Genomic DNA, 23,302 nt, shown 5'->3' with positions numbered 1-23,302 from the left:
TTCAGTCTGAGCTACAAGACCACCCTACCTTGAAAAACAACAATAAATAAATAAGGTGAAGAGTGATTGAGGAAGACACCTGATGTTGACTTCAAGTTTCCAAATGTGCATGCATGCACACACACACACACACACACACACCATTCACATATACATGCCAAAAAAAAAAAAAAAATAGCAAACAAAAACCAGTAAGAGTTAGAAACCCTTAGCTTCTGAATCAAACTGCCCAGGCAACAGCCCTTATGATGACCCTACCACAGCCACTGCACCCATACCCCGACAACAGCGGGGCTATGTCAGCACAGGAAGTGTTCCCACCTAAGCTAAGCCCTTCACATTTCCATCTCCAAGCTTTTTTTCCACTCCTCTTCCAGAAAGGCAGCCAGGAGCAAGGAAGCTGCCGCTACTATTAACTCTTCCCTTCCTGTGGCCACTCATGTTCCTTCTCCCCATTCATTTACTGCCTCACACAAACAGTCGAAAAGGGGAACAAGAGGAACCAAATCACAGGATGGCTCTCCTAACAGGGATTCTTGTACAAAGAGAAAAGACTGTCCATGCTCTAAACTGAAGTCTCTATCTTCCAAGGATCAAGGAGTAGAAAAGTAGCACAGAAACCCAGGCTGCCACTCTATCAATTCTGGGGGGAATCCCTTATGAAAATTAGCAGAAAAATGTAAAAGTACCAGTTCTTTAATCGGTCCCGGGCTTCCAACTGGGCTCCCACTTCAAAGCTGATTCCTCTTCTGTTAGGTGGATGCTTTGTCATTTTCAGTCATCAATGGGGCTGTCTTTATTCTCCTGAAAAAGGCAATTAAATATTTATGAAACTTGGGCAAAGTCTGCCCAGAGTGTAGCATCACTCACTACACATAAAAAACAAGCAGGCATTATTCAAAACATGAAGCTCCCTAACCCTCTGACAGCGCCATTTTCTGTGCTGGCTCTCCTATCAGATAGCCCCTCTGGCCCCTCTCTACTTTCTCCTCTACTATGCTGTAGCCTATGGTCTCTAGAAATACAGAGGACCCTCTCAGCACTGTGTTCATGGTTAAATTCAATCACTTGCTTTATGCCTTCTGAACTACTTGTTAAGACTAGTCAGGACCAACAGAAACAAACAATTCCTACACTTAAGTAGCCTATAGGCAAAAATGTAGCCCAAAACAACAAATAAAAGCAAGATATAATTGTTATGAAATTAAAGTACTATAAAACAAGCAAACAAAAAATGAAAAACCACCCAATAATGGTGGCTTGGGCTGATAATACCAGGTAGTTGGGCGTTGAGGCAGGAAAATCGCTTGAGCCTAGGAGTTTGAGGGCACCCTGAACAACACAACTAGTACGCATCTCAAAAAGGGGGGAGGCAGAGAGAGAATTCAGAGGTTAAGGTACTTCCTTGCAAAGCCTGATGGCCTGGGTTGGACTGCCCATCACCCACATAAAACCAGATGCACAAAGTAGCACATGCATCTGGAGTTCGTTTGTAATGACAGGAGGCCCTCCCCACTTTCTCTGCTGACAAAAAAAAAAAAAAGGAAAAAACCAGGTATGGTGCTGCATGCCTTTAATCCCAACATTTGGGAGGTAGAGGCAGGAGGATCACCATGAGTTCGAGGCCACCCTGAGATTACATAGTGAATTCCATGTCAGCCTGGGGTAGAATGAGACTCTACCTCAAAAAACCAAAATAAATAAATCGTTTAAAAATATAACACAGCTGGGCATGATGGTGCACACCTTTAATCCCAGCACATAGTAGGCAGAGGTAAGAGGACTGCCGTGAGTTCCAAGGCAACCCTGAGACTACGTAGTTAATTCCAGGTCAGCCTGGCCAGGAGTGACACCCTACCTCAAAAAACAAAAACTAAAAAACAAAAAAATAAAATAATAAAATAAATAAGAAAAATAACACAAGTGCTAAAGAGATGGCTTAGCAGTTAAGGCGCTTGCCTGCGAAGCGTAAGGACCCATGTTCGACTCTTCAGATCCCACGTAAGTCAGAGGCACAAAGGTGAAGCAAGCGCAAGGTCACACGTGTGCACTAGGTGGCACAAGCATCTGGAGTTTCTATTGCAGTGGCTGAGGCCCTGGCACGTCAATTCTCTCTGCCTCTCTAAAAAATTAAAGATGTTATTGAACTATTGAAAAAAATAAATAAATAGATAACACAAAAACACTGATGATACCTGGCACTACTTATGGAAGAGTAGACAAGAAATTTCTAGAGCTGGAGATATAGATCAGTCCCAGCACTAAGGTGGATTATAGTAAGTCTAAGGCCAATCAGGGGTACATAGTGAAACCCGTTTCAAAAGGCCAAAAATGGTCTAGTTGTGATTTTGATGGACATGAAGCCACTCTCAGCTCTCAGGGCATTAGACCAGGCTACCACCAAAACACAGAGCACCCCTTACTCTTTCTTCCCACTAACTTTGGGTTTTTTTTAATTTTGTAGGTTTTTTGGTTTTGTTTTGTTTTATTTTGTTTTTAGTTTTTCAAAGTAAGGTCTCTCTCTAGACCAGGTTGACCTGGAATTCACTATATAGTCTCAGGCTGTCCCCTAACTCATAGTGATCCTCCTGCCTCTGCCTCCCTAGTGCTGCGATTAAAGACATACCATCATTTTTTTTTTTTTTTGCTTTTGTTTTTGAGATAGTCTCAAGCAGCCCAGATTAGCTCTAAATCACTATGTAGCACAGCATGACTTTTAATCCTAGTCCTCTTGCCTCTGCTTCCCAAGTGCCAGGATTACAGGCCTACCAGAGCCACCGTGCTAGACCCTTCCCACTAACCCACTAATGTAGACTCTAGATCTTATACCATCCAAGCACTGCCACTTCCACAGCCAGCATTAGAGCACCGTGACTGTACTGAGTGTGGGGCTGGCCATGTAACTCAGTGGTAGAGTGCACAGAGGTCTTGATTCAGTTCCAGGCAACACACACATTTTAGGAAGAATATGTTTGTAACATGTTATAATTACATGAAAAGGAATGCAAAATTGTATCACTTTTAGCTTACATTATCCCTATGTATATTAAAAAAACAAACAAACAAACTAGGAGCTGGGCTTGGTAGTTCACGCCTTTAATCCCAGCACTTGGAAGGCAGAGGTAGGAGGATCACTGTGATTTCAATGCCACCCTGAGACTACATAGTGAATTCCAGGTCAGCCTGAGCTAGAGTGAGACCCTACCTCGAAAAACCAGTTAAGGTACTTGCCTGTGAAGCCTACAGACCCAGGTTCAACCCCCCAGAATCCACATAAGCCAGATGCACATGGTAGCACATGCATCTGGAGTTCATTTGAAGTGGCTAGAATCCCTGGGCTGCCCATTCTCTCTCAATCTCTCCAGTAAATAAATAAACAAATAAAATGGGACTGGAAAGATGGCTTAGTAGTTAAGGTGCTTGCCTGCAAAGCCAAAGGACCTAGGTTTGATTCCCCAGTACCCACATAAAGCCAGATGTGGCACATGTGTCTGGAGTTCACTTGCAATGGCTCAAGACCCTAGCACGCCCATTCTCTATCTACCCTCCCAACTAAAAATAATAAAATAAATATATCTTTTTCTCTTTCTAAATAAAATACTGTTTAAAAAACAGTATAATGGGGGCTAGAAGGATGGCTTAGCAGTTAAGGCATTTGCCTGCAAAGGCGAAGGACCCAGGTTCAATTCTCCAGCACCCACGTTAGCCAGATGCACAAGGGTCTGGAGTTTGTTTGCAGTGGCTGGAGGCCCTGGCACACCCATTCTCTTTCTCTCTCTCTCCCTTTCTCTGTCAAGTAAATAAATAAATAAAAATAAAATTTTTTTTTAAAGACCAGTATGATGGAGGCTGGAGGGATGGCTTAGGGGTTAAGACACTTGCCTGCAAAGCCAAAGGACCCCAATGCTATTCCCCAGGGCCCACATTAGCCAGATGCACAAGGGGACACATGTGTCTGAAGTTCATTTGCAGTGGCTGGAGACCCTGGTGCACCCATCTCTTTCTCTGTCAAATAAATAAATAAAAATAAAATACTTTTTAAAAAAACCAGTATAATGGCTGGAGGGATGGCTTAGCCAATAAGGCACTCACCTGTGAAGCCAAAGGACCCAGGTCCAATTCCCTTGGACCCGTTTAAACCAAATGTACAAGGTAGAACATGCCTCTGGAATTCATTTGCCGCAGCTGAATGGCCTGGTGCACCCATTCTCTCTCTCTCTCTCAAATAAATAAAATAATTTTTTAATGAGTGTTTTAAAACCCAGTATAAGAAAAAACAAAGCCAGACATAGTGGTGTACATCCTTAATTCCAGCACTCAGGAGGCAGAGGTAGGAGGGTTAACAAAAGTTCAAGGCTACCCTGAGAATTGCTCACTAGGCTGCCATAATCTATCAGGCTCTGTGAAGTAGGGAGCCTTCTTTGCACAGAGAATGCAATCTGATGCAGTGAGGCTACATGCATGGGCCTTGAATCTCCAATCTACCTTCCCCAACACTTTGGTTTTTTTCTTTGTTTGTTTGTTTGTTTGTTTTTTTCCAAGACAAGTTTTCTTGTAGCCCAAGATGATCTCAAACTGGCTATGGATATGTAGCTGCGGCTGGTGGTGAACTCTGGCTCCTTGTGCCTCACCTCCTGAGTGCTAGGATTATAAGCAAGTGCTACCACACCCAGCTTCTGTTATTACTAGCTGAATGAATTTGTGTAAATTTACTTAACCTCTACGAATTTGTCTCCTCTCTGTAAAATTAGGATGGTGTTAATACTAGAGCTGCCACCAAGCAGTGGATGTGGGGATTAAATGAGCTAAACCATTTAAAGAGCACAAGGCTGGTAAGAAGTAAGTAGCCATTAATAATTGTATTATCACAAATAAGGAAATGATACTGTATAACTTGGCTGTAGTTCAGCAGCTGTGTTTTAAAGACTTTAGGTCTGCCTGATTTCAGAATTAACTTTTTCTACCACATAACCTCCTAAGAGGCCTTCAAAAAAAAAGGTATGAAATCAACTTGGAACATGGAAGCAGGAGGAGCACAGTACAAGTTAAAAGCCTAGTGTGGTGGCACATGCCTTTAATCGCAGAGGTGGTGGATAGCCATGAGTTCAAGGCCCTGAGGCTACATAGTGAATTCCATGTCACCCTGGGCTACAGAGTAAGACCCTACTTAAAAAAAAAAATAAAATAAAATAAAATCCGGGCCTGGTGGTACACACCTTTAATTCCAGCACTCTGGAGGCAGAGGTAGGAGGATGGCTGTGAGTTTGAGGCCACCTTGAGACTACATAGTGATTTCCAAGTCAGCCAGGGATAGAGTAAAACCCTACCTCAAAAAACAATTTGTCAAATAAAATAAAAAATAAATTTAAAACAAAAAAGGGCTGGAGGGATCACTTAGCAGTTACGGCATTCACCTGCAAAGCCAAAGGACCCACATTAGACAGATGCACAAAGGGGTGCACACACCTGGAGTTTGTTTACAGTGGCTGGAGGCCCTGGCGTGCCCATTCTTTCTCTCTCTCTCTCCCTCGCTCCCTTTTTCTCTGTCAAATAAATAAAAATAAAATATTTTTTAAAAATTTTCTTAGCTCGGCATGGTGGTACACACCTTTAATCCCAGCACTCGGGAGGCAGAGGTAGGAGGATCACCTTGAGTTTGAGGCCACCCTGAAACTACATAATGAATTCCAGGTCAGCCTGAGCTATATTGAAACCCTACCTCGAAAAAAAAAAAAAAAAATCTTATATTTTATTTGTACTAGTGTGTGAGTTTGTGTGTATGGGCATTCCAGGATCTCTTGCCACTGCAAGTAAATGACTATCCAGCTTTATGTGGGTGGCTAGGGAACTGAACACAAGCTGACAGGCTTTACAAGCAAGTGCCTTTAACCACTGAACCATGTCCCTGACCTCCCTATGTAGCTAAAAATGAATCTGAACTTCTGCTTCCATCTGATATTACAGGAAGCACCAACACAACCAATTTTATGGGGATGTGGGTCCTGAACCCATGGCTTCATGCATGCTAGACAGGCATTATACCAACTGAACTATATCCTCAGATGAGAACTTTAAAGTACATTTTTTGATTTCTTGCATTTAAGTTTTGTTTTGTTTGAGGCAAGCCCAAAGACTAGCCTTTTTTTAATGAGAGAGAAAGACAAAGAAAGAGAGAATTGGTACACCAGGGCCACAGTAATTGAACTCCAGTTGTGTGCACCACCTTGTACACATGTGCAACCTTGCACTTGCATCACCTCTAATATCTGGCTTACATGGGATTTGGGAAGTCAAACATGGGTTCTTAGGCTTCACAGGAAAGCAAGTAATTTAACCACTAAACCATCTCTCCAGCCCAATACTTAAGCTTTTTAAGTAAAATTCATCCTAATTTATCCATTCTTCAGTTTTTTCCAAAAGCCTCCACTTTGCAGACTGAGAAGAAAAATGAGGGTGTTCAGCATGGACACATGGGAAATTTCACAAGAGAAAAATGTCTGATGCAATCAGGAGGATTTCATTTTCAAGACTTTGGCAGGACTTCAAATTACTCCTTTACATTCAAACTTCCCTGGCTCCACAGGAGATGGAGAACCTAGTTTATTTCCTTAAATGCAATTTCTAGCAAATGCCCCCTATTTCAACAATGATAGGTTTTTTGCTGTTTTTGGAGACAGGGTCTTACCTGGAATTGACTACACAGTCTCAGGGTGGCCTCGACCTCAGTGATCTACCTACCTCTGCCTCCTGAGTACTATAGGTCTGCCTCCTGAGTGCTAGGTTTGGGGGTTGGTTGGTTGGTTGTTTTGGTTTTTCGAGGTAGGGTCTCACTCTAGCTCAGGCTGACCTGGAATTCACTCTGTAGTCTCAGGGCCTTGAATTTATGGCCATCCACCCACCTCTGCCTCCCAAATGCTGGGATTCAGTGCATGTGCCACCACGTGCAGCTGAACAAAAGTTTTAAAAGTACACTGTCTGGCAGAAAGTAACTGCAACCCACAGAACAAAGAGCCAACTAACTTATTAACAAAGAATGTATATAAACAAGGACAAAAAAGTAAGAGGACTGGAGAGAAATGGCTAAGTGGTAAAGCCATTTACTTGTAAATCCTGATGGTGCAGGTTCAATTTACTAGTACACTCATAAAGCCAGATGCACAAAGTAGCACATGCATCTGGAGTTCTTTTACAGTGGCAAAAGATCCAGGTGTGCCCATATACACACAAACTCTCTCTCCCTTGAACTGACAGTGATACACATACCTCAGCCTCTCAAATGCTAGGATTAAAGTCCTGTGCCAAAATGGGAGTGGTGGCCCATGCCTTTAATCTCAGCACCCCAAAGGCTGAGATGGGAGGATCACCAGGAGTTGCAGGCCAGCCTGGGGCTACAGAGTCAATTCTAGGTCAGCCTAGGCTAGAAAGAAACCTGCCTTGCCAAAAACAAAAGTCACCACACCTGGCCAAGCATGTGATGTTATATCCACATAAACTTACCCTAAAGAAGAAGAAATGAGGCTTGGAAAGTAAGGTGCTTGCCAGGCATGGTGGCACATGCCTTTAATCCCAGCACTTAGGTGGCAGATGTAGGAAGATTGCTGTGAGTTCGAGGCCACCCTGAGACTAATAGTGAATTCCAGGTCATCCTGCAACAGCCCACCTTGAAAAACCAAAAAAATAAAATAAAATAAAAAATAAACATCTGGGGCTAGGAAGAAGTCTCAGTGGTTAATGGTGCTTGTTTGCAAAGCCTGACACCCTAACTCCTTTGCAGCTCCAAGAGATCCTGAAATGCTCATACACACAGAGAGATACACACATGTACAAATAAAACTGGGCTGGAGGGATAGCGTAGTTGTTAAGGTGCTTGCCTGTAAAGCCTAAGGACCTACATTCGATTCCCCAGGACCCACAAAAGCCTCTTTCTCTCTCCCTCCCACTCTCCCCCTCTCCCTCTCTCTCTGTGTCAAATAAACAAACACTTTTATAGTAACAGGATTTTCCCAGAAACAAACTATTTACTCTTCTCTGTTCCAAAGTCAGTGCTATGTTTATATTCATGCCTTCAGATACAAACAAAATTTGAATATAGGAAGATAAAGCAACTGGATGCTTTTCAATGCTGTGTAAGCATTATGTAACAAGCAGAAATATTTATCAGGAAGGCCAAAAGCTCACACTGGTCCAGCTGTGGGGAAAATGGAACACTGCCTGGGGCCTGAACCTGATGGCCATCTTTCATACCTCAATCTGGAAGCAAGAACCAAGCTGTAAAACTGTTTATAATCTTGGATTCAGTCATTTCCATCTGAAGAAAACACAATAAAAATGAATCATTTGTGAAAATAAGAAACCAAGACTTTTTTTTACACACAATTTTGGAGAAAACAGGATATAACTCAAAGAGCCTGGGCATTGTGGCGCATGTCTTTAATCCCAGCACTCTGGAGGCAGAGGTAGGAGGATCTCTGGCTGTGAGTTAGAAGCCAACCTGGGCTATACAGCAAGATCCTATCTCACAAACAACAATAAATGCTTTCTCTAAGACCCAGGCTTTTCCATTCCACAATTAAACTTAGATTGGGTTTACTCGTCTCAAATTGCAGAGAATGAGCTAGTTAAATCGGTGGTACTTTCCAGAAGCAGAGCAAGAGGTCTACTGCCCAAGCCTAGCCCTACAATATAATTCAATTTGTGACCTTTGGCACATTACTCAACCTCACTGGGCTAATTATCTTACTCTTACAAGTTCCTCTTCCTTGAGTACCTTCATAAGCAATGCCCCTAGCTCCCACTCTCAGTCACCATTTTGTTGGTGTTCATTTTTAAAGACAGGTCTCACTCAATAGCTGAACAGTCCTCCTGTCCTAGCTTCCAATGGCTGGGATTACCACCATGCCCATCACCTTTTTGTTTATTTGTTTGTTTGTTTGTTCAAGGTAGGGCTTCACTCTAGCCCAGGCTAACCTGGAATGTACTGTGTAGTCTCAGGCTGGCCTTGAACTCATTGCTAGGATTAAAAGCATGAGCCACCACACCCAGCAGCCCCCCACTTTTTTTTTTTTTTTCCGAGGTAGGGTCTCACTCTAGGCCAGGCTGACCTGGTACACACTATGTAGTCTCAGACACCCAGTCCCTTTTAAATTTTATTTATTTATTTATTTATTTATTTATTTGCAAGCAGAAAGAGAGAAAATGGGTACACCAGGCTTCTAACAGCCATACGTGAATTCTTCCTACCTCTGCTCCCCGAGTGCTGGGATTAAAGGTGTACACTAGCTTCATCACCATTTTGCAGGACTTATTTGAGGTTTCTCCCATTACCAAGGAGTTGTCCAGTTCAGGCCACACTACTTCTACTCCCAACTAAAACAAGAACACCTCCAAGCCTCCAGCCAAAGCCAGACATGACCCAAATTAATTTGTCTTATGAGCTGACATCTTCAGAGTATGTATCTATTTTATGACAGACAGAGTTCAACATGCTTTATGTTCAAGTCATCTCACCTGATATCTCTCACAGGGTGTCACCACCGCAGTGCTAAGGATCAGATCCTGGCACTGCACATACGAGGCTGGTTCTCTACCATAAATCACATCCCCAGCCCTCTCTTAAGTTTGCAATGAGAATTTTTATTCCCATTTAATAGATAAGAAAATAGGTTCAAGTGTAAATTGCAAAGATACCATTGTGAGCATGTATTAGAACAAGGAATTGAAAGCATATGCCTATAATTGAAACACTAGAGAAAAAAGAAACAGGCCAGGCATGCACACACCTTTGATCCCAGCACTTGGGAGGCAGAAGTAGGACAACTGCCATGAGTACAACCCAGGTTCCATTCCCCAGTACCCACATAAAACAGATGCACAAGGTGTTGCATGTGACTGGGGTTCATTTGCAGTGGCTTGAGGCCCTGGCACATCTATTATCTATCTGCCTCCTTCTCTCTAATAATAAATAAATAAATAAAAATTATCTTTAAAACTATAAAATGAATTTGATCATAAGAAGAATGTTTTAAACAGCTGTTTCTCCTGCAGAATCAAATTCAGGGTGTTTCTTACAGCACTAAAGCCATCAGTGAGTTAGCTGTTATGGCCAAGCTAAACAGGGGTCGCTAAAGATGGCAACTTGAAAGGAGGATGCAGAGAAGCTTAGCTAAACAGAGGCACATACAGGTTATGACCCACGTAAACCAGATGCACAAGGTGGAACATGCATCTGGAGTTCATTTGCAATGGCTGGAAGCCCTAGCATGCCCATTTTCTCTCTCTCTCCCCCTCACTCTGCCTCTTTCTCTCTCTCAAATAAATAAATAAAAATTAAAAAGTTACTTTAGCAGGGTGGTGGCACATGTCTTTAATCCCAGCACTTGGGAGACAGAAGGAGGAGGATCACCATTAGTTCAAGGCCACCCTGAGACTACATAGTGAATTCCAGGTCCGCCTGGGCTAGAGCGAGACTCTACCTTGGAAAAAAAAAAAAAAAAGAAGTTGCTTTAAAGCAGGTGTGGTTGCGCACACTTTTAATCCCAGCACTCAGGAGACAGAGGTAGGAGGATTATCATGAGTTCAAGATCACCCTGAGACTACATAGTGAATTCCAGAACAGACTGGACTACAGTAAAACCTTACCTAGGAGAAAAAGAAAAAAAAAGTTACTTAGCTCAGTCCCTGGACCACAGTAAGCTCTCAAGGTTAGTACTTATTTTACAGACCTTTTTGTTGGTTGGTTGGTTAGTTTTTTGAGATAGGGTCTTGCTCTAGCCCAGGCTGACCTGGAATTCACCATGTAGTGAGGCTGGCCTCCAACTCAGTGATCCTCCTACCTCTGCCTCCCAGGTGCTACCACAAAAAAGAGCCAGGAGTGGTGTGGCATGTCTTTAATCCTTTAATCCCAACACTTAGGAGGCAGAGATAGGAGGATCACCATGAGTTCAAGGCCACCCTGAGACTACCTAGTGAATTCCAAGTCAGCCTGGGACTACCTCAAAAAACCAAAAAAAAAAAAATTAAAATTAAAAAGATAAAGGGGCTGGGGAAGAGATGGCTCAGCAGTTAAGGCGCTTGCCTGCAAAACCTAATGACTCAGCTTCAATTCCCCAATACCCACATAAAGCCAGATGCACAAAATGGTACTTTCATCTGGAGTTCATTTGCAGTGGCTATAGGGAAGCTCTGGCCCATCCATTCTCTGTGTGTGTGTCTCTCTCTGCTTGTAAACAAATAAGTAAATAAATGATAAGAGACCTAGTCAGGCAAAAACTGAAAAGCTTGGAAAGTTCTCTGCACAGGCAAATTAGAGTAGGAACTGTTAACACTCCTTGAGGCAAAGGAAGGAAAGCAAAAGGGGGAAGCAGCACCAGGAGAAGGGTAACAGTTCTGTCCCTGGGGCCTGGCAAAAGCTGTAACTCTTGGGCTGGAGTGATGGCTTATCAGTTAAGGCGTTCTGCAAAGCCTAAGTAAGGACTCAGGTTCAGTGTTCCAGTACCCAAGTAAGCCAGATGACAAGGTAGTCTGGAGTTAGTTTGTGGATCTGCCTGCCTCTCTATCTATACCTCTCTTTCTCTCAAATGAATAAAATATTTTTTTAAAGTGTTAACTTTTTCTCAACACTAGAAGCCTCAGAGTGCAAGTAAGTAGTTAATAATAGACTAATCTATACTTCTGGAGTGAGTTTTGTATGGATGCCCTTTCTTTTTCCTTTGTTTGGATGAGGGTTTCACATTGCAGCCTCAGCTAGCCTCAAACTCATGGGAAGATTCAGGGTGTGGTCCCTTGGGGTGGTGGGGGTCTGAGATAAATACAGCTGACTAAGCTGTTCATATAGGGTTTCTTATTTGAAATGTTACCATGTTGTAAAGGAAAACAATTTGAAGACAGAGTCATTACTGGATGGGGACACCACAGACATTCTCCTGAAATACAACCTTTTAATTGTTTACGAAATTCTAAAAACACATATGTCATTTAACAGAGAACTAATTATTTCCCTTATTTTCCAAATATTAACTTTTTTAAAAGTTGGCTGGGAGAGGATAATATCCAAGTAATAGCTCTGTTTCTCAGGCCCAGCATGGTGCTTTTATTAATATTTTATTTTTTTTATTTTATTTGCGAGCACATAGACAGACAGTGAAAGAATGGGTGCACCAGGGTCTCTAGCCACGGCACACTAACTCCAGACACACGCACCACTTTGTGCATCTGGCTTTACGTGGGTACTGTAGACTCAAACCCAGGTCATTGGCTTTGTAGGCAAGCACCTTACCACTGAGCCATCTCTCCAGCCCTTAATATTAACTTTTATTCCTGGCCTTTACTATGAATTTCAGATAATGGGTAGCATTCACCTAGTCTTTACCGTATACCAAGTAGTTGACAAAGATCCTAAGCCCAACAAAGCAGAAAAATGGGCAGTGGTATCTCCCACCCCACCCCCACAAAGGAAGAAAAGGATCTGAGAACAAAACACTCACCCATGGCCACCTGGCTAACAAGAAAATTTAGAACCTGAGAAACCAATCTACCTCCAAAACCCACTGCGTTTATACAGCTTTTACAAAAAGGCCTTTGACAGAGCCTGACAGTATATAACCATAATCCTAGCTACTTGGGAAGCTGAGGCAGGAGGATCACAAATCCAAGGTGTTCCTGGGTTATACAGATGGCATTCCAGGTCAGCCAGGGCTATATAGCAATACACTGTCAGAAAGAGACAGTTGGGGGATGGTGAGCTCAAGGCCTTCCTGGGCTACATAGTGAGGCACTATCTAAAAAAGAAAGGAGGGGGCTGAAGAGATGGCATAGCGGTTAAGGGGTATGCCTGCGAAGCCTAAGGACCCAGGTTCAATTCTCCAGATCCCATGTAAGCTAGATGCACATGGGGAGTTCATCTGCAGTGGCTGGAGGCCCTGGCACACCCATTCTTACTCTTTCTCTCCCCCTCTCTCTGTCTCAAATAAATAATTAAAATAAAATAAAATGTTTTAAATGCTGGAGAGATGGTTTAGCGGTTAAGCGCTTGCTTGTGAAGCCTAAGGAGTCCGGTTCAAGGCTCAATTCCCCAGGACCCACATTAGCCAGATGCACAAGAGGTGCATGCATCTGGAGTTCGTTTGTTATGGCTGGAGGCCCTGGCGTGACCATTCTCTCTCTCTCTCTCTCTCTGCCTCTTTCTCTCTCTGTTGCTCTCAAATAAATAAATAAAGATAAACAAAAGAGGAAGTAATCAAAATCATAGCAACTAAAAATACAGAAAATTAAACAGTGACTGCCAGGAACTGCAATGAATAGGAAATAGTGAGTTATTGGTTCAGAGTTTCAGTTTTACTGAGAGGCAGAGGAAAAAGGATTGCCTTGAGTTTGAGGCCACCCTGAGACTACACAGTGAATTCCAGGTCAGCATGGACGAAAGTGAGGCCCTACTTCATGAAAAAAAAAGAAAAAGAAAAAGAAAGAAAAGAGAAGGACATAAGCCTAACACCAGTTTCAGACCCAACCTCAGATGCAGCACTAGACCAGATCTTAGCCCCCAGGGTGATATCTAGGATATCCATTGTTTCCAATTTCTTTTTGGGTTTTGGGACAAGGTGTAGCTAAATAGCCCAGGCTGTCCTGTAATTCTGTGATCCTCTTGCTTTAACTTGTCAAGTGCTGAGACAACCAGGTGGTGACTGGGATAATCATTCTCAGATGTGCTAGAAAATCACATTGAATGTGTGTTCCTTACTTTATGTTGTCAAAAATAGGATATTTATGCAAAATTCTTTTAACACTAACATGTTGTACCTATTCCCTATTTTGTGGCTTATCTTTTTGCTGGATAAATATAGCATTTATTGGGGGGGGGCAAAAAAAGAAGACAGGCATAGTGGTGTATGCCTTTAATCTCAGTACTAGGAAAGAAGAGGTAAGAGGATTGCCATGAGTTCAAGGCTACCCTGAGGCTACAGAGTGAATTCCAGATCTATGTGGGCTAGAGGGAAAACCCTACATAAAAATAAATTAATTAAAAACACCAGGCATGGTAGCACACATCTTTTATTCCAATACTAGGGAGGCAGACATAGGATTGCCATGGGTTCTAGGCTACTCTGAGACTACATAGTGAATTCCAGGTCAGTTTGGTGTTAGAGTGAAACCCTACCTCATAAAATAAAATTTAAAAAAATAATAATGTTGTTAAATGCATTTCTGAGCTACACGCTTAAAAATGGTTAAAATGGCTGGGTGTGGTGGCACACACCTTTAATCCCAGCACTTGGGAGGCAGAGGTAGGAGGACTGCCATGAGTTCAAGGCCACCCTGATACTACATAGTTAATTCCAGGTCAGTCTGGACCAGAGTGAGACCCTAACTTAGGAAAAAAAAAAAAAAAATGGTTAAGATAGGGCCTGGGTCTCTAGCTCAAAAGTAAAGTGCTTGCCTAGAATTCATAAGGCCATTTTTAATTATCATTTGAGAAAAAGACAGAGAGGAAGAATGGGCGCCCCAGGGCCTCCAGCCAAGGAATTCCAGACAACTCCAAACACATGCACCACCTTGTGTATCTGGCTTTATGTGTATACTGTAACACTGAACTCATGTGGTTAGGCTTTTTAGGCAAGCCCTCGGAAAGAGATCTTATAAAATACCAGGCTTCTTCTAGAAAAGACAGTCCAAATATACCGACCTAAAATGTCTTTAAATTCCCAGGATTATGTTCCTGACATGGGATAAACTGTCAAGGAATAAAAGCCTCATTCTAAACCCTTCCCCAAGCCACACCTCAGCCTCCTTCCCCAAAATCCACAGATTCAAGCTCCACCTTCCTTTCATACAACCATCCTATTCATACCAACACCAGGCTCTTAAAACTTTTACAGGATTTCTGCAAGCTCATTAGTTCCATTATTTAGCCAAAGAAAGCAAGGTACAACAGGGGACCCAGGCAAGGATCCAACAAAAAATTTCAGTTTTACAAATTAGAATTTTGACTTTATTTTTTCAACTTTTAGGGTTTTTCTGGGAATGGTGGCACACACCTCTAATCCCAGTGCTCCAGAGGCAAAGCTAGGAGGATCACCGTGAGTTCAAAAGTTTTGATTCGGGCTGGAGAGATGGCTTAGCGGTTAAGCGCTTGCCTGTGAAGCCTAAGGACCCCGGTTCGAGGCTCGGTTCCCCAGGTCTCACGTTAGCCAGATGCACAAGGGGGCGCACGCGTCTGGAGTTCGTTTGCAGAGGCTGGAAGCCCTGGCGCGCCCATTCTCTCTCTCCCTCTATCTGTCTTTCTCTGTGTCTGTCGCTCTCAAATAAATAAAAATTAAAAAAAAAAAAGTTTTGATTCTAATTATGTTACCCCACTGCTAGTCAAGAAGTAATAGGGTGGTGGTGCACGTCTTTAATGCTGGCACCCAGGAGGCAAGAGGTAGGATTGCTGAAAGTATGAGACCTGCCTAGGACAGCAGAGTGAACCTGGGATTATAGGAGGGGACATCATGTCCACCTGGCATTTACCCAGATGCTGGGGATCTGAACTCCAGTCTTCATGCTTTCATAACAAGTGCTTTATCCACTGAACTCCCTCTCCAGCTCCCACTCCAACCAAACTGCCTTCTTCATCTTTCAATTTCATGCTACCTGCCCTGCTAATACTAAAGAAACCAAAAGAGCTAGCTAAGGCTTGGTAGTCCATGCTTATAATCCTAGCACTTGATATGTAGATAGGATCACCACAGCTTCAAGCCCAGCCTAGTCTATATAGCTAGTTCCAGGACAGTCAGGCCTACATGTTGAGACCTTATCTCAAAAAAAAAAAAAAAAAAAAAGAGCTGGAGAGATGTTTTAGCAGTTAAGGCCTGCATAGCCAAAGAACCCAGGTTCAATTCCCCAGGGCTCACATAAACCAGATGCACAAGGTCATGCATGCATCTGGAGTCCATTTGCAGCAGCTAGAAGACCTGGCGTGCCCATTATCTCTATCTGCCTCTTTCTCTCTGTCTCAAATAAATAAATAAAAATAAAAATGTATTAAAAAAAAAAAAAAACAACTTTAGAGCCGGGTGTGGTGGTGCACATCTTTAATCCCAGCACTCAAGAGGCAGAGGTAGGAGGATCGCTGTCAGTTCGAGGCCACCCAGAGACTACATAGTGAATTGCAGATCAGCCTGGAATAGAGTCCATACCTTGAAAAAAATATAAATAAATAAATAAGGTTGTATAGATAAAATACAGCCTCCCTTCTAGTCATTCAGAGAAGTCATTACTTAACACTGAATGAAGAACTCAAGGCAGACTTTGAGAACTTCTGGGTATCTCTGAATGAAATACAACCCACAATGGGAAGAGGAAACAATGTAGAAACTGGGTGTGAAGACAAGCTGGCAGTCTTGGCTAGAAGAGAGTGGCAAAAGTGTCTTGGGACAAGGAAAAGACCAGCAATCTGCCCAACGAAACACGTGAAGGAAATCAGACCTGCTGACAGATTCAGTGAGGGGTAGTCCTTGCAATAACCAATGGCCCAGTTTTCTTTTTTTGTAATTTTATAAATATATTTCATTTTTATTTATTTGAGAGAGAAAAGGAGGAGAAGGGGAGGGAAGGAGAGGGAGAATGGGCACACCCAGGCTACCAGCCACTGCAAACCAACTCCAGACACATGTGCCATCTTGTGCATCTGGCTTACGTGGGTCCTGGGGAATTGAATGTGGATCCTTTGGCTTTGCAGGCAAGCACCTTAACCACTAAAGCATCTCTCCAGCCCCACGGTCTAATTTTCAAATGGGAAGAGTGAGAATAAGGCCCAGGAGTACTAAGTGATTTGCCTGAGGTCACACAGAGAGTGAAAGAGCTGGGACTAATGACAAATCCAAATCAAATTTGTTACTGAAGATAATCTGACATTCATGTGAGGAATGGAGGGGTCAGGGAAGACAAGGCCGCAAAATAATCTAGTCATTCAGGTTTGTCCTGATTAGGGCCTAGAATAGGATCATGTTGGAAAACAGCCATGAGTGCTGACAGGAAACAGGTAGAGATGATCTAGGAGATTCAGAATGGAAAATCCCACTGACTGGTTAGCATGGTGCCATATGACTGTAATGCCAGCATTGTGGAAGAGGCAGAAGGATCAGGAGTTCAAGGCCATCCTCAACCCCATAGTGAGGTAGGAGGATCACTGGTAAATTAAAGGCCACCCTGAGACTACAAAGTAGCCTGAACTAGACTGAAACCCTGCTTCAAAAACAGAGAAAAAAAAAAAAAGAAAAAGAAAAAGAAAAGGCAGCAGAGCCAGACTAGTGGCAGACACCTTTGGTCCCAGCACTCAGGAGGCAGAGGTAGGAGGATCACTGTGAGTTTGAGGCCACCCTGAGGCTACATAGTGAATTCAAGGTTAGCCTGAACTAACCCTACCATTAAAAAAAAAAAAAAAAAAAGCAGCAGGGAATCATCAGGCATATGGTGCAAACCTTTAATCCCAACATCCGAGCACTCAAGAAGCTGAGGCAGCAGGCCTGGTGTCATACGCCTTTAATCCCAGCGCTCGGGAGGTAGAGGTAGAAAAATTGCTTGTAAATTCAAGGCCAGCCTGAAACTACATAGTGAATTCCAGGTCAGCCTGGGCTAGAGCAAGACCCTACCTCAAGAAAAAAAAAAAAAAATTACCTGAGCTACATAGATAATTCATGGTCAGTATGAGTTACACTGAGGGCCCATCTTTTTTTTAAGTCCTCAGAAGGGAGCTAAGAATGTATGTCCAAATTAAAAAAAAAAAATAGAAAATAGCCCAGCATAAGGCTAAATATTACCTTCCAATTTTCACTGAGAACTCTCTGGCTTTTGTAGTGAAGCTGGTTACTCAAAGTGTTCAGTAATTTAAGCACCACTCAAAACTGAGAAATGCAGACACTCAGACAGCAACTACCGAATCACAAGAAGCATTTTCACAAGACACCCAGGTGATTTGCATGCACACTCAGGTTTGAGAAGCACGGATGTAGAATATTGTAAGCTGTAAGGGTGTACTTGCAGCAGTACACTAATAAAGTACCAAACAACCAAATAAAGAGACGAAAGTACCTGTTTACGTTCAGTATGTCAGATTTTATTAGGTACTGTCAGACAGACACCAGTTGTTTTTTATTTGTTTCGTTTCCTTTGATTTTGTGAGGTAGGGTCTCACTGTAGCTCAGGCTGACCTGGAATTCACTATGTAGTCTCAGGCTGGCCTAGAACTCACAGCAATCCTCGTACCTCTGCCTCCCAAGTGCAGGGATTAAAGGTATGTGCCACCACACCCAGCTCAGTGTTTCTTTTTAAATAAATTCAGTTCTTGCTAATGAACACATGATGTCTAAATATGGGATCTATTTCCCTTCCTGAAATAACGTAACTTAGTTCTAAGGCTCTCATGAACAAGAAAATATGAAACAACTTAGTTATTCCAAAAATACAGTAACGGTTAATTTATTCAAATTCCAACACTGAGGTCACAGCACTTTCCCACAAGCTCATTAATTTCCACAGGTTCCTAGGAGTATCATCCAATCCCCCAGCATCCCTGGGAAACAGGTGCCTGGCAAACATTCAGTTTCCAATGAGATTCAGGGCTAGGTCCTAAAAATGCTATTCCTGCCTTCTGAGACTCAAAATCCCTCCCCCTCCTCAGGCCTCACGCAGCTGCACATTCAAGAACTTCCCCAAAGGAAGAAAGGTCAGAGGTATCATTATCCCATAAGCACTTGCAATTCCAGCTGGAGAGAAATTAATCTGGTTAAGGGTTCAAGCTGAAAAGTCCTTTAAAAAAATCTAGGAAAGAGAAATATATGAAAACAGGACATACTGAGAGTCTCTTAAGAGACAAGATGTCCCAGATATATTGTAGGCATTTGTAGATTTTTTTTTACATAGAAGTTGGGGGAAAAGATGATGGGGAGAGAGAAATACACACAATTTTTTTTTCTTGCAAAACTGGAGATCAAATCCAGGGCCTCCACACTTAGTAGGCAAGCATTCTTCCACTGAGCTACAACCCCAAGTAACCTCATTTTTTTTTTCATGTATTTTATTTATTTGAGAGAGAAAGAGAAAGGCAGATAGAGAGAAGGGGCACACCAGGGTCTTCAGCAGTTGCAAATAAATTCCAGACACATGCGCCACCTTGTGCATGTGGCTTACGTGGGTCCTTTGACTTTGCAGGCAAGTGCCTTAACTGCTAAGCCTTCTATCCAGCCCTCTTTTTTTTGGGGGGGGGAGGGGATTTCCAGGTAGGGCCTGGAAATCACTCTGTAGTCTCAGGGTGGCCTCAAACTCAGTGATACTTCTACCTTTGCCTCCTGAGTGCTGGGATTAAAGGTGTGAGCCACCATACCCGGCTCATTTTTTTTTTTTTTTTTTTTTTTGGTTTTTGAGGTAGGGTCTTGCTATAGCTTAGGGTGACCTGGAATTCAGTATGTAATCTCAGGGTCGCCTAGAACTCACTGCAATCCTCCTACCTCTGCCTCCCAAATGCTGGGATTAAAGGTGTGTGCTATCACACCCAGTCTTTTTTCTTTTTTTTTTTTTTTTTTTTTTTTTGGAGACTGGCTGGCCTCAAACTCACAGGCCTTCTCCTACCGAAGCCTCCCAAGACTGAGATTACAGATGAGCCACTATGCTCCATAATGACTATTCTTGGTAAGAAAACTAATATAGATAAAGAAGCTTATAAGCTAAAAGCCATACAGTACTAGAAAAATCTCTTGAGCTGAAGCCTCACCTCCCCATATAGGAAGATAAAACAAAAAAGGAAAGGAGAAAATAGAACCCACCTAATCAGAATCCTTTTCTTTGTTTTTGGTTTTGTTTGATTTTGTTGAGACAAGGTCTTGCTATGTTGTATATCCCTGGCTGACCTAGAACTCACTATGTAGACCAAGTTGGTCTGGAACTTTGTAGTAATCCTCTTGCCTCTACCTCCCAAGTCCTGCGATGCTACTGTGCCAGGCTTAACCAGAACCTTACATGAAATAAACCACTAGATTGAGTCCTGAAAAACACAAACAAAACACAAGGGAATTTCTTTCCAGTCTGCATCCAGCACCAGAAGGTCAGGCAATCCTAGTTCTTTTTTTTTTTTTTTTAATTTAATTTATTAGTTTTCTTTTCAGTAAATACAGGCAGTTTGGTACCATTATTTAGGCTCATCTGTGATCTACCCCCTCCCATTAGACCCTCCTTATTATTGAAAATGGGTCGTGCATTGTGGAGTTAGCCCCCAGTTATTAGTATGATAAATGTCTCTGAAAATCATGACCCAACATGTAACTCTGACATTCTTTCCGCCCCCTCTTCCGCAAGATTTCCCTGAGCCATGTTGGGTTCATTTTTGGTCTGCTTCAGTGCTGAGGTGTTGGGGGCCTCTGAGGCTCTGGCTCTCTGATTTCGTAGGAGTTGATTTTTCTCTGAATTGATCTCCTTCCCCTTTGTGCTGGTATCCAGTTCACAGGAAAACATCACCCTTGCTTATTTCGCCAGTTGTCCTTAGTTTCAGTTGGGCCCCTTCTGAGGTATGTTGGGGCAGCTCTCTTCTTAGGATCTGCATCTATCTTTTTTTCCTCGTTGTTTGTAGTGCAGCTAGGCGGTTGCCATCTTGACCGGAAGCCCTTTTTTTTTTTTTTTTTTTTAATTTTTAGTTTTTTGAGGTAGGGTCTCACTCTGGCCCAGGCTGACCTGGAATTCACTAGTAATCTCAGGGTGGCCTTGAACTCACAGTGATCCTCCTACCTCAGCCTCCCGGGTGCTGGTATTAAAGGTGTGCACCTGGCTCAGGTAGTCAGAGTTCTGGGGGAAGAGGAGGAATCTCTACAGCCAGAACAGTGCAGAACAGTGTGTAAATGCAATCAGAAACCAGAAAAATGCCTAGGCAGAAGGCAAGCCAAAAGAGAAAGAATTCCTGCTTACAGGAAGAGAAAGAGCATAAGAAGAAAAGTCATGTACAGGCCTTAGGAAAAAAAATCTTTAAAAAGGAACTCAGGAGGTGTAACCATAGGAAGTATACCCAGAAGAAAAAGGCCACAAAGCAGAATGAATGTGCTGTGCTGAACAAAGATAGGCATTCACCAGAGGAAGGAAGAGGAAATGGGTGCACTGACCAGACTGTGAGAGCACCTACAGGGGAGTGTGGTTCCCAAGAGGGGAAAAAAAAAAAAAAACTGAGGGGTCAAACTATCTGCCATGGACAGAAAGCAAAAAATGGGTAGGAAGGTATCAGATTTGGTGGAAATAACAGTAATCCCAGCCCTCAGGTGCTGAGGCAGGAGATACCAGCCTGGACTACACCTAGAGCTGCAGGTTAACCTGCAGGAGGGGTTGATGAAGAGGAGGAGGGCTACAAAAACCAGAGGGAAGGCTGGAAAGATGGTTTAGCGGTTAAGGCATTTGCCTGCAAAGCCAAAGGACCCAGGTTCCATTCCCCAGGACCTACTTTAGCCAGATGCACAAGGGGGCGCAGGCGTCTGGCGTTCGTTTGCCTGGACTAGAGGCCCTAACGCACCTATTCATATCCTCCCTCCCCACCTCCTCAAATAAATACATGAAAATAAAAAAATAAAATAAAAAACAAGAGGGAGGTAAAAGGGCATGCTCAGGAGCCACTTGCCAAGCTGAGAATGGTAGCTCATGCCTTTAGCCCCAAGTGAGAGGCTGAGAAAGAAGGATCGTGGTGAGTCAAAGCCAGCCTGGGCTACAAAATTCTTCAAAATAAATAAACCAACAAAAAAAAAAATTTTTTTTTTCATGTAGGAATGACCAGTCAGGAGTAAGGTGTGTCCCCAGATTCAAGAGACATCTGGAAAGTGGCGCACCCTCAGACTGCTGTGCTCCCTACTACAAGGGAACATTTAAGAGGTGCAGGAAGCAAACATACTCTCAAACAGAAAAATGAGTCTCCCCCAATCCCAATCCCCAGGAAATAAGGTTTTGAAAAACCAGAAAAGGTACAACCCCGAAGACAGACATAAGGAAAAGGTAGTGAATTCTCTTATTTGTGAAACTAGATGCCATAAACGTCAGGATTTGGACAAAAACCTGAAAATGAGGTGTAACCATTGACAGAGAGCTGAGAAAAAGAATTAGCCCCTATATTTAAGAACTTCTGAATGCATGTTAGATTTGGAGCCTGGAAATGGGATTTTTTGAGTTGTAGGGATATAAGAAACTATCCTAAAACTTTGATTACTAGACTTCAGTTCTTATGAGCTTTCATTAACGGGCTGAACCCTCAAACTAGGAAGAGAGTAATCAATCCAAAATGAGGTTTGAACACCAGAGTATTCCCTCAGATTGGGGGGGAGGGGATGCGCCTTCAGTTCGGGGGGATTTAGAAACGGAGATAAACTCCCAAGGCAGGAACCTAGGAAAGGGGTAGCGACGCCCAGATTTTCAAAACTATAGAAAAATGGGGACACTCCCATCTGCGGGGGTCTTGAAAAAAGGTTGCTTCCCAGAATAGCATCAAAAGGGGAATACAAGAAAACGTTCCCAAAGGCAAAGGCTAAAGCAAGGAGTGCAGAAGGGCTCTCCAGGGCACACCACTCCAGGGGCGAGCCCCGCCGCTGGCTCCCCCACCCCACCCCACCCCACCCCACCCCCAATCCCGCCCGCTCCGCGCCCCGGGCCCGCACCTCCCGGCCCAGCCCCCTCGGACCGCCCTGATTGGTCGAGCCCACCGTCACTCCCGCAGGCGGCCCCAGGGATTGGACGGCGCTCACACGCCCCGCCACGCTCTCAGCAGCGGTCCCGGGGCCTCCCTCCGGGCAGGGCGAGCGGAACCAGGCGGGGAACTGGGGGGGTTGAAGAAGGGACCGGAGCAGCGGTGGCGTCCGTCCCCCTTTCCCGTGTGCATCGCGCGCGCGCAGCACGGGTCTGACCCGACCCAGATTCCGGCCGGCCGGCTTCGCCTCGCCTCGCCGCGCCGCGCCGCGCCTCTCCACGAGCTCACCTCACGGCCCCGCTCCTGCTGCGCCGCTCCAGGACCAACCGACAGAAGGACTGTGCGTGCTGCGCACCACGTGACCCCGGGGACGCGCCCAGCGTCTCCCCCGCCCCCCACACACACACGCACCATCGCCACCACCGCCGAGTGACGCAGCGCTCCGGCGGCCCCGCCCCTGTCACCCGGGCGACGGCTCGCGCAGGCCACGCCCACTTCCCTGACGCGCGGGAACCGGGCCCGCGCCCGGAGAGGAACACGAAGTCCTCACTCACCCGTAACCACTGAGCTCACAGGAAGCCCCGGGACTGGACACAGTGCATCTCCCTTGTTAGCTCGGCCTCCGGG

The 23,302-nt window shown here is 43.9% G+C and overlaps 1 protein-coding gene across 6 annotated transcripts in view; it reads right to left on the bottom strand.

Annotated features, from left to right (window-relative positions):
• Phf20 (PHD finger protein 20) overlaps nt 1-23,093 on the bottom strand; it is a 124,335-nt gene extending 101,242 nt beyond the window's left edge. For 3 of the 6 annotated variants that reach the window (XM_045156234.1, XM_045156239.1, XM_045156241.1), the window contains exons 1-2: nt 22,964-23,093; nt 690-804 (exon numbers count right to left, since the gene is read on the bottom strand). In XM_045156234.1, the coding sequence (XP_045012169.1) occupies nt 690-772 (83 nt within the window). In that variant the 5' untranslated portion in view covers nt 773-804; nt 22,964-23,093. Of the gene's footprint in view, nt 1-689; nt 805-1,959; nt 2,017-7,497; nt 7,517-8,244; nt 8,266-22,963 lie in introns of those variants that run through there. The other 3 variants (XM_045156236.1, XM_045156237.1, XM_045156235.1) reach the window with 3 other exon arrangements.
• Between the last annotated feature and the right edge of the window lie 209 nt (nt 23,094-23,302).

Source organism: Jaculus jaculus, chromosome 8, assembly GCF_020740685.1.
Source record: "Jaculus jaculus isolate mJacJac1 chromosome 8, mJacJac1.mat.Y.cur, whole genome shotgun sequence".
NCBI classification, from domain to species: Eukaryota; Metazoa; Chordata; class Mammalia; order Rodentia; family Dipodidae; genus Jaculus; species Jaculus jaculus.
The sequence above is the reverse complement of the archived record's forward strand: the minus strand, read 5'-3'. Positions and strand labels throughout refer to the sequence as shown.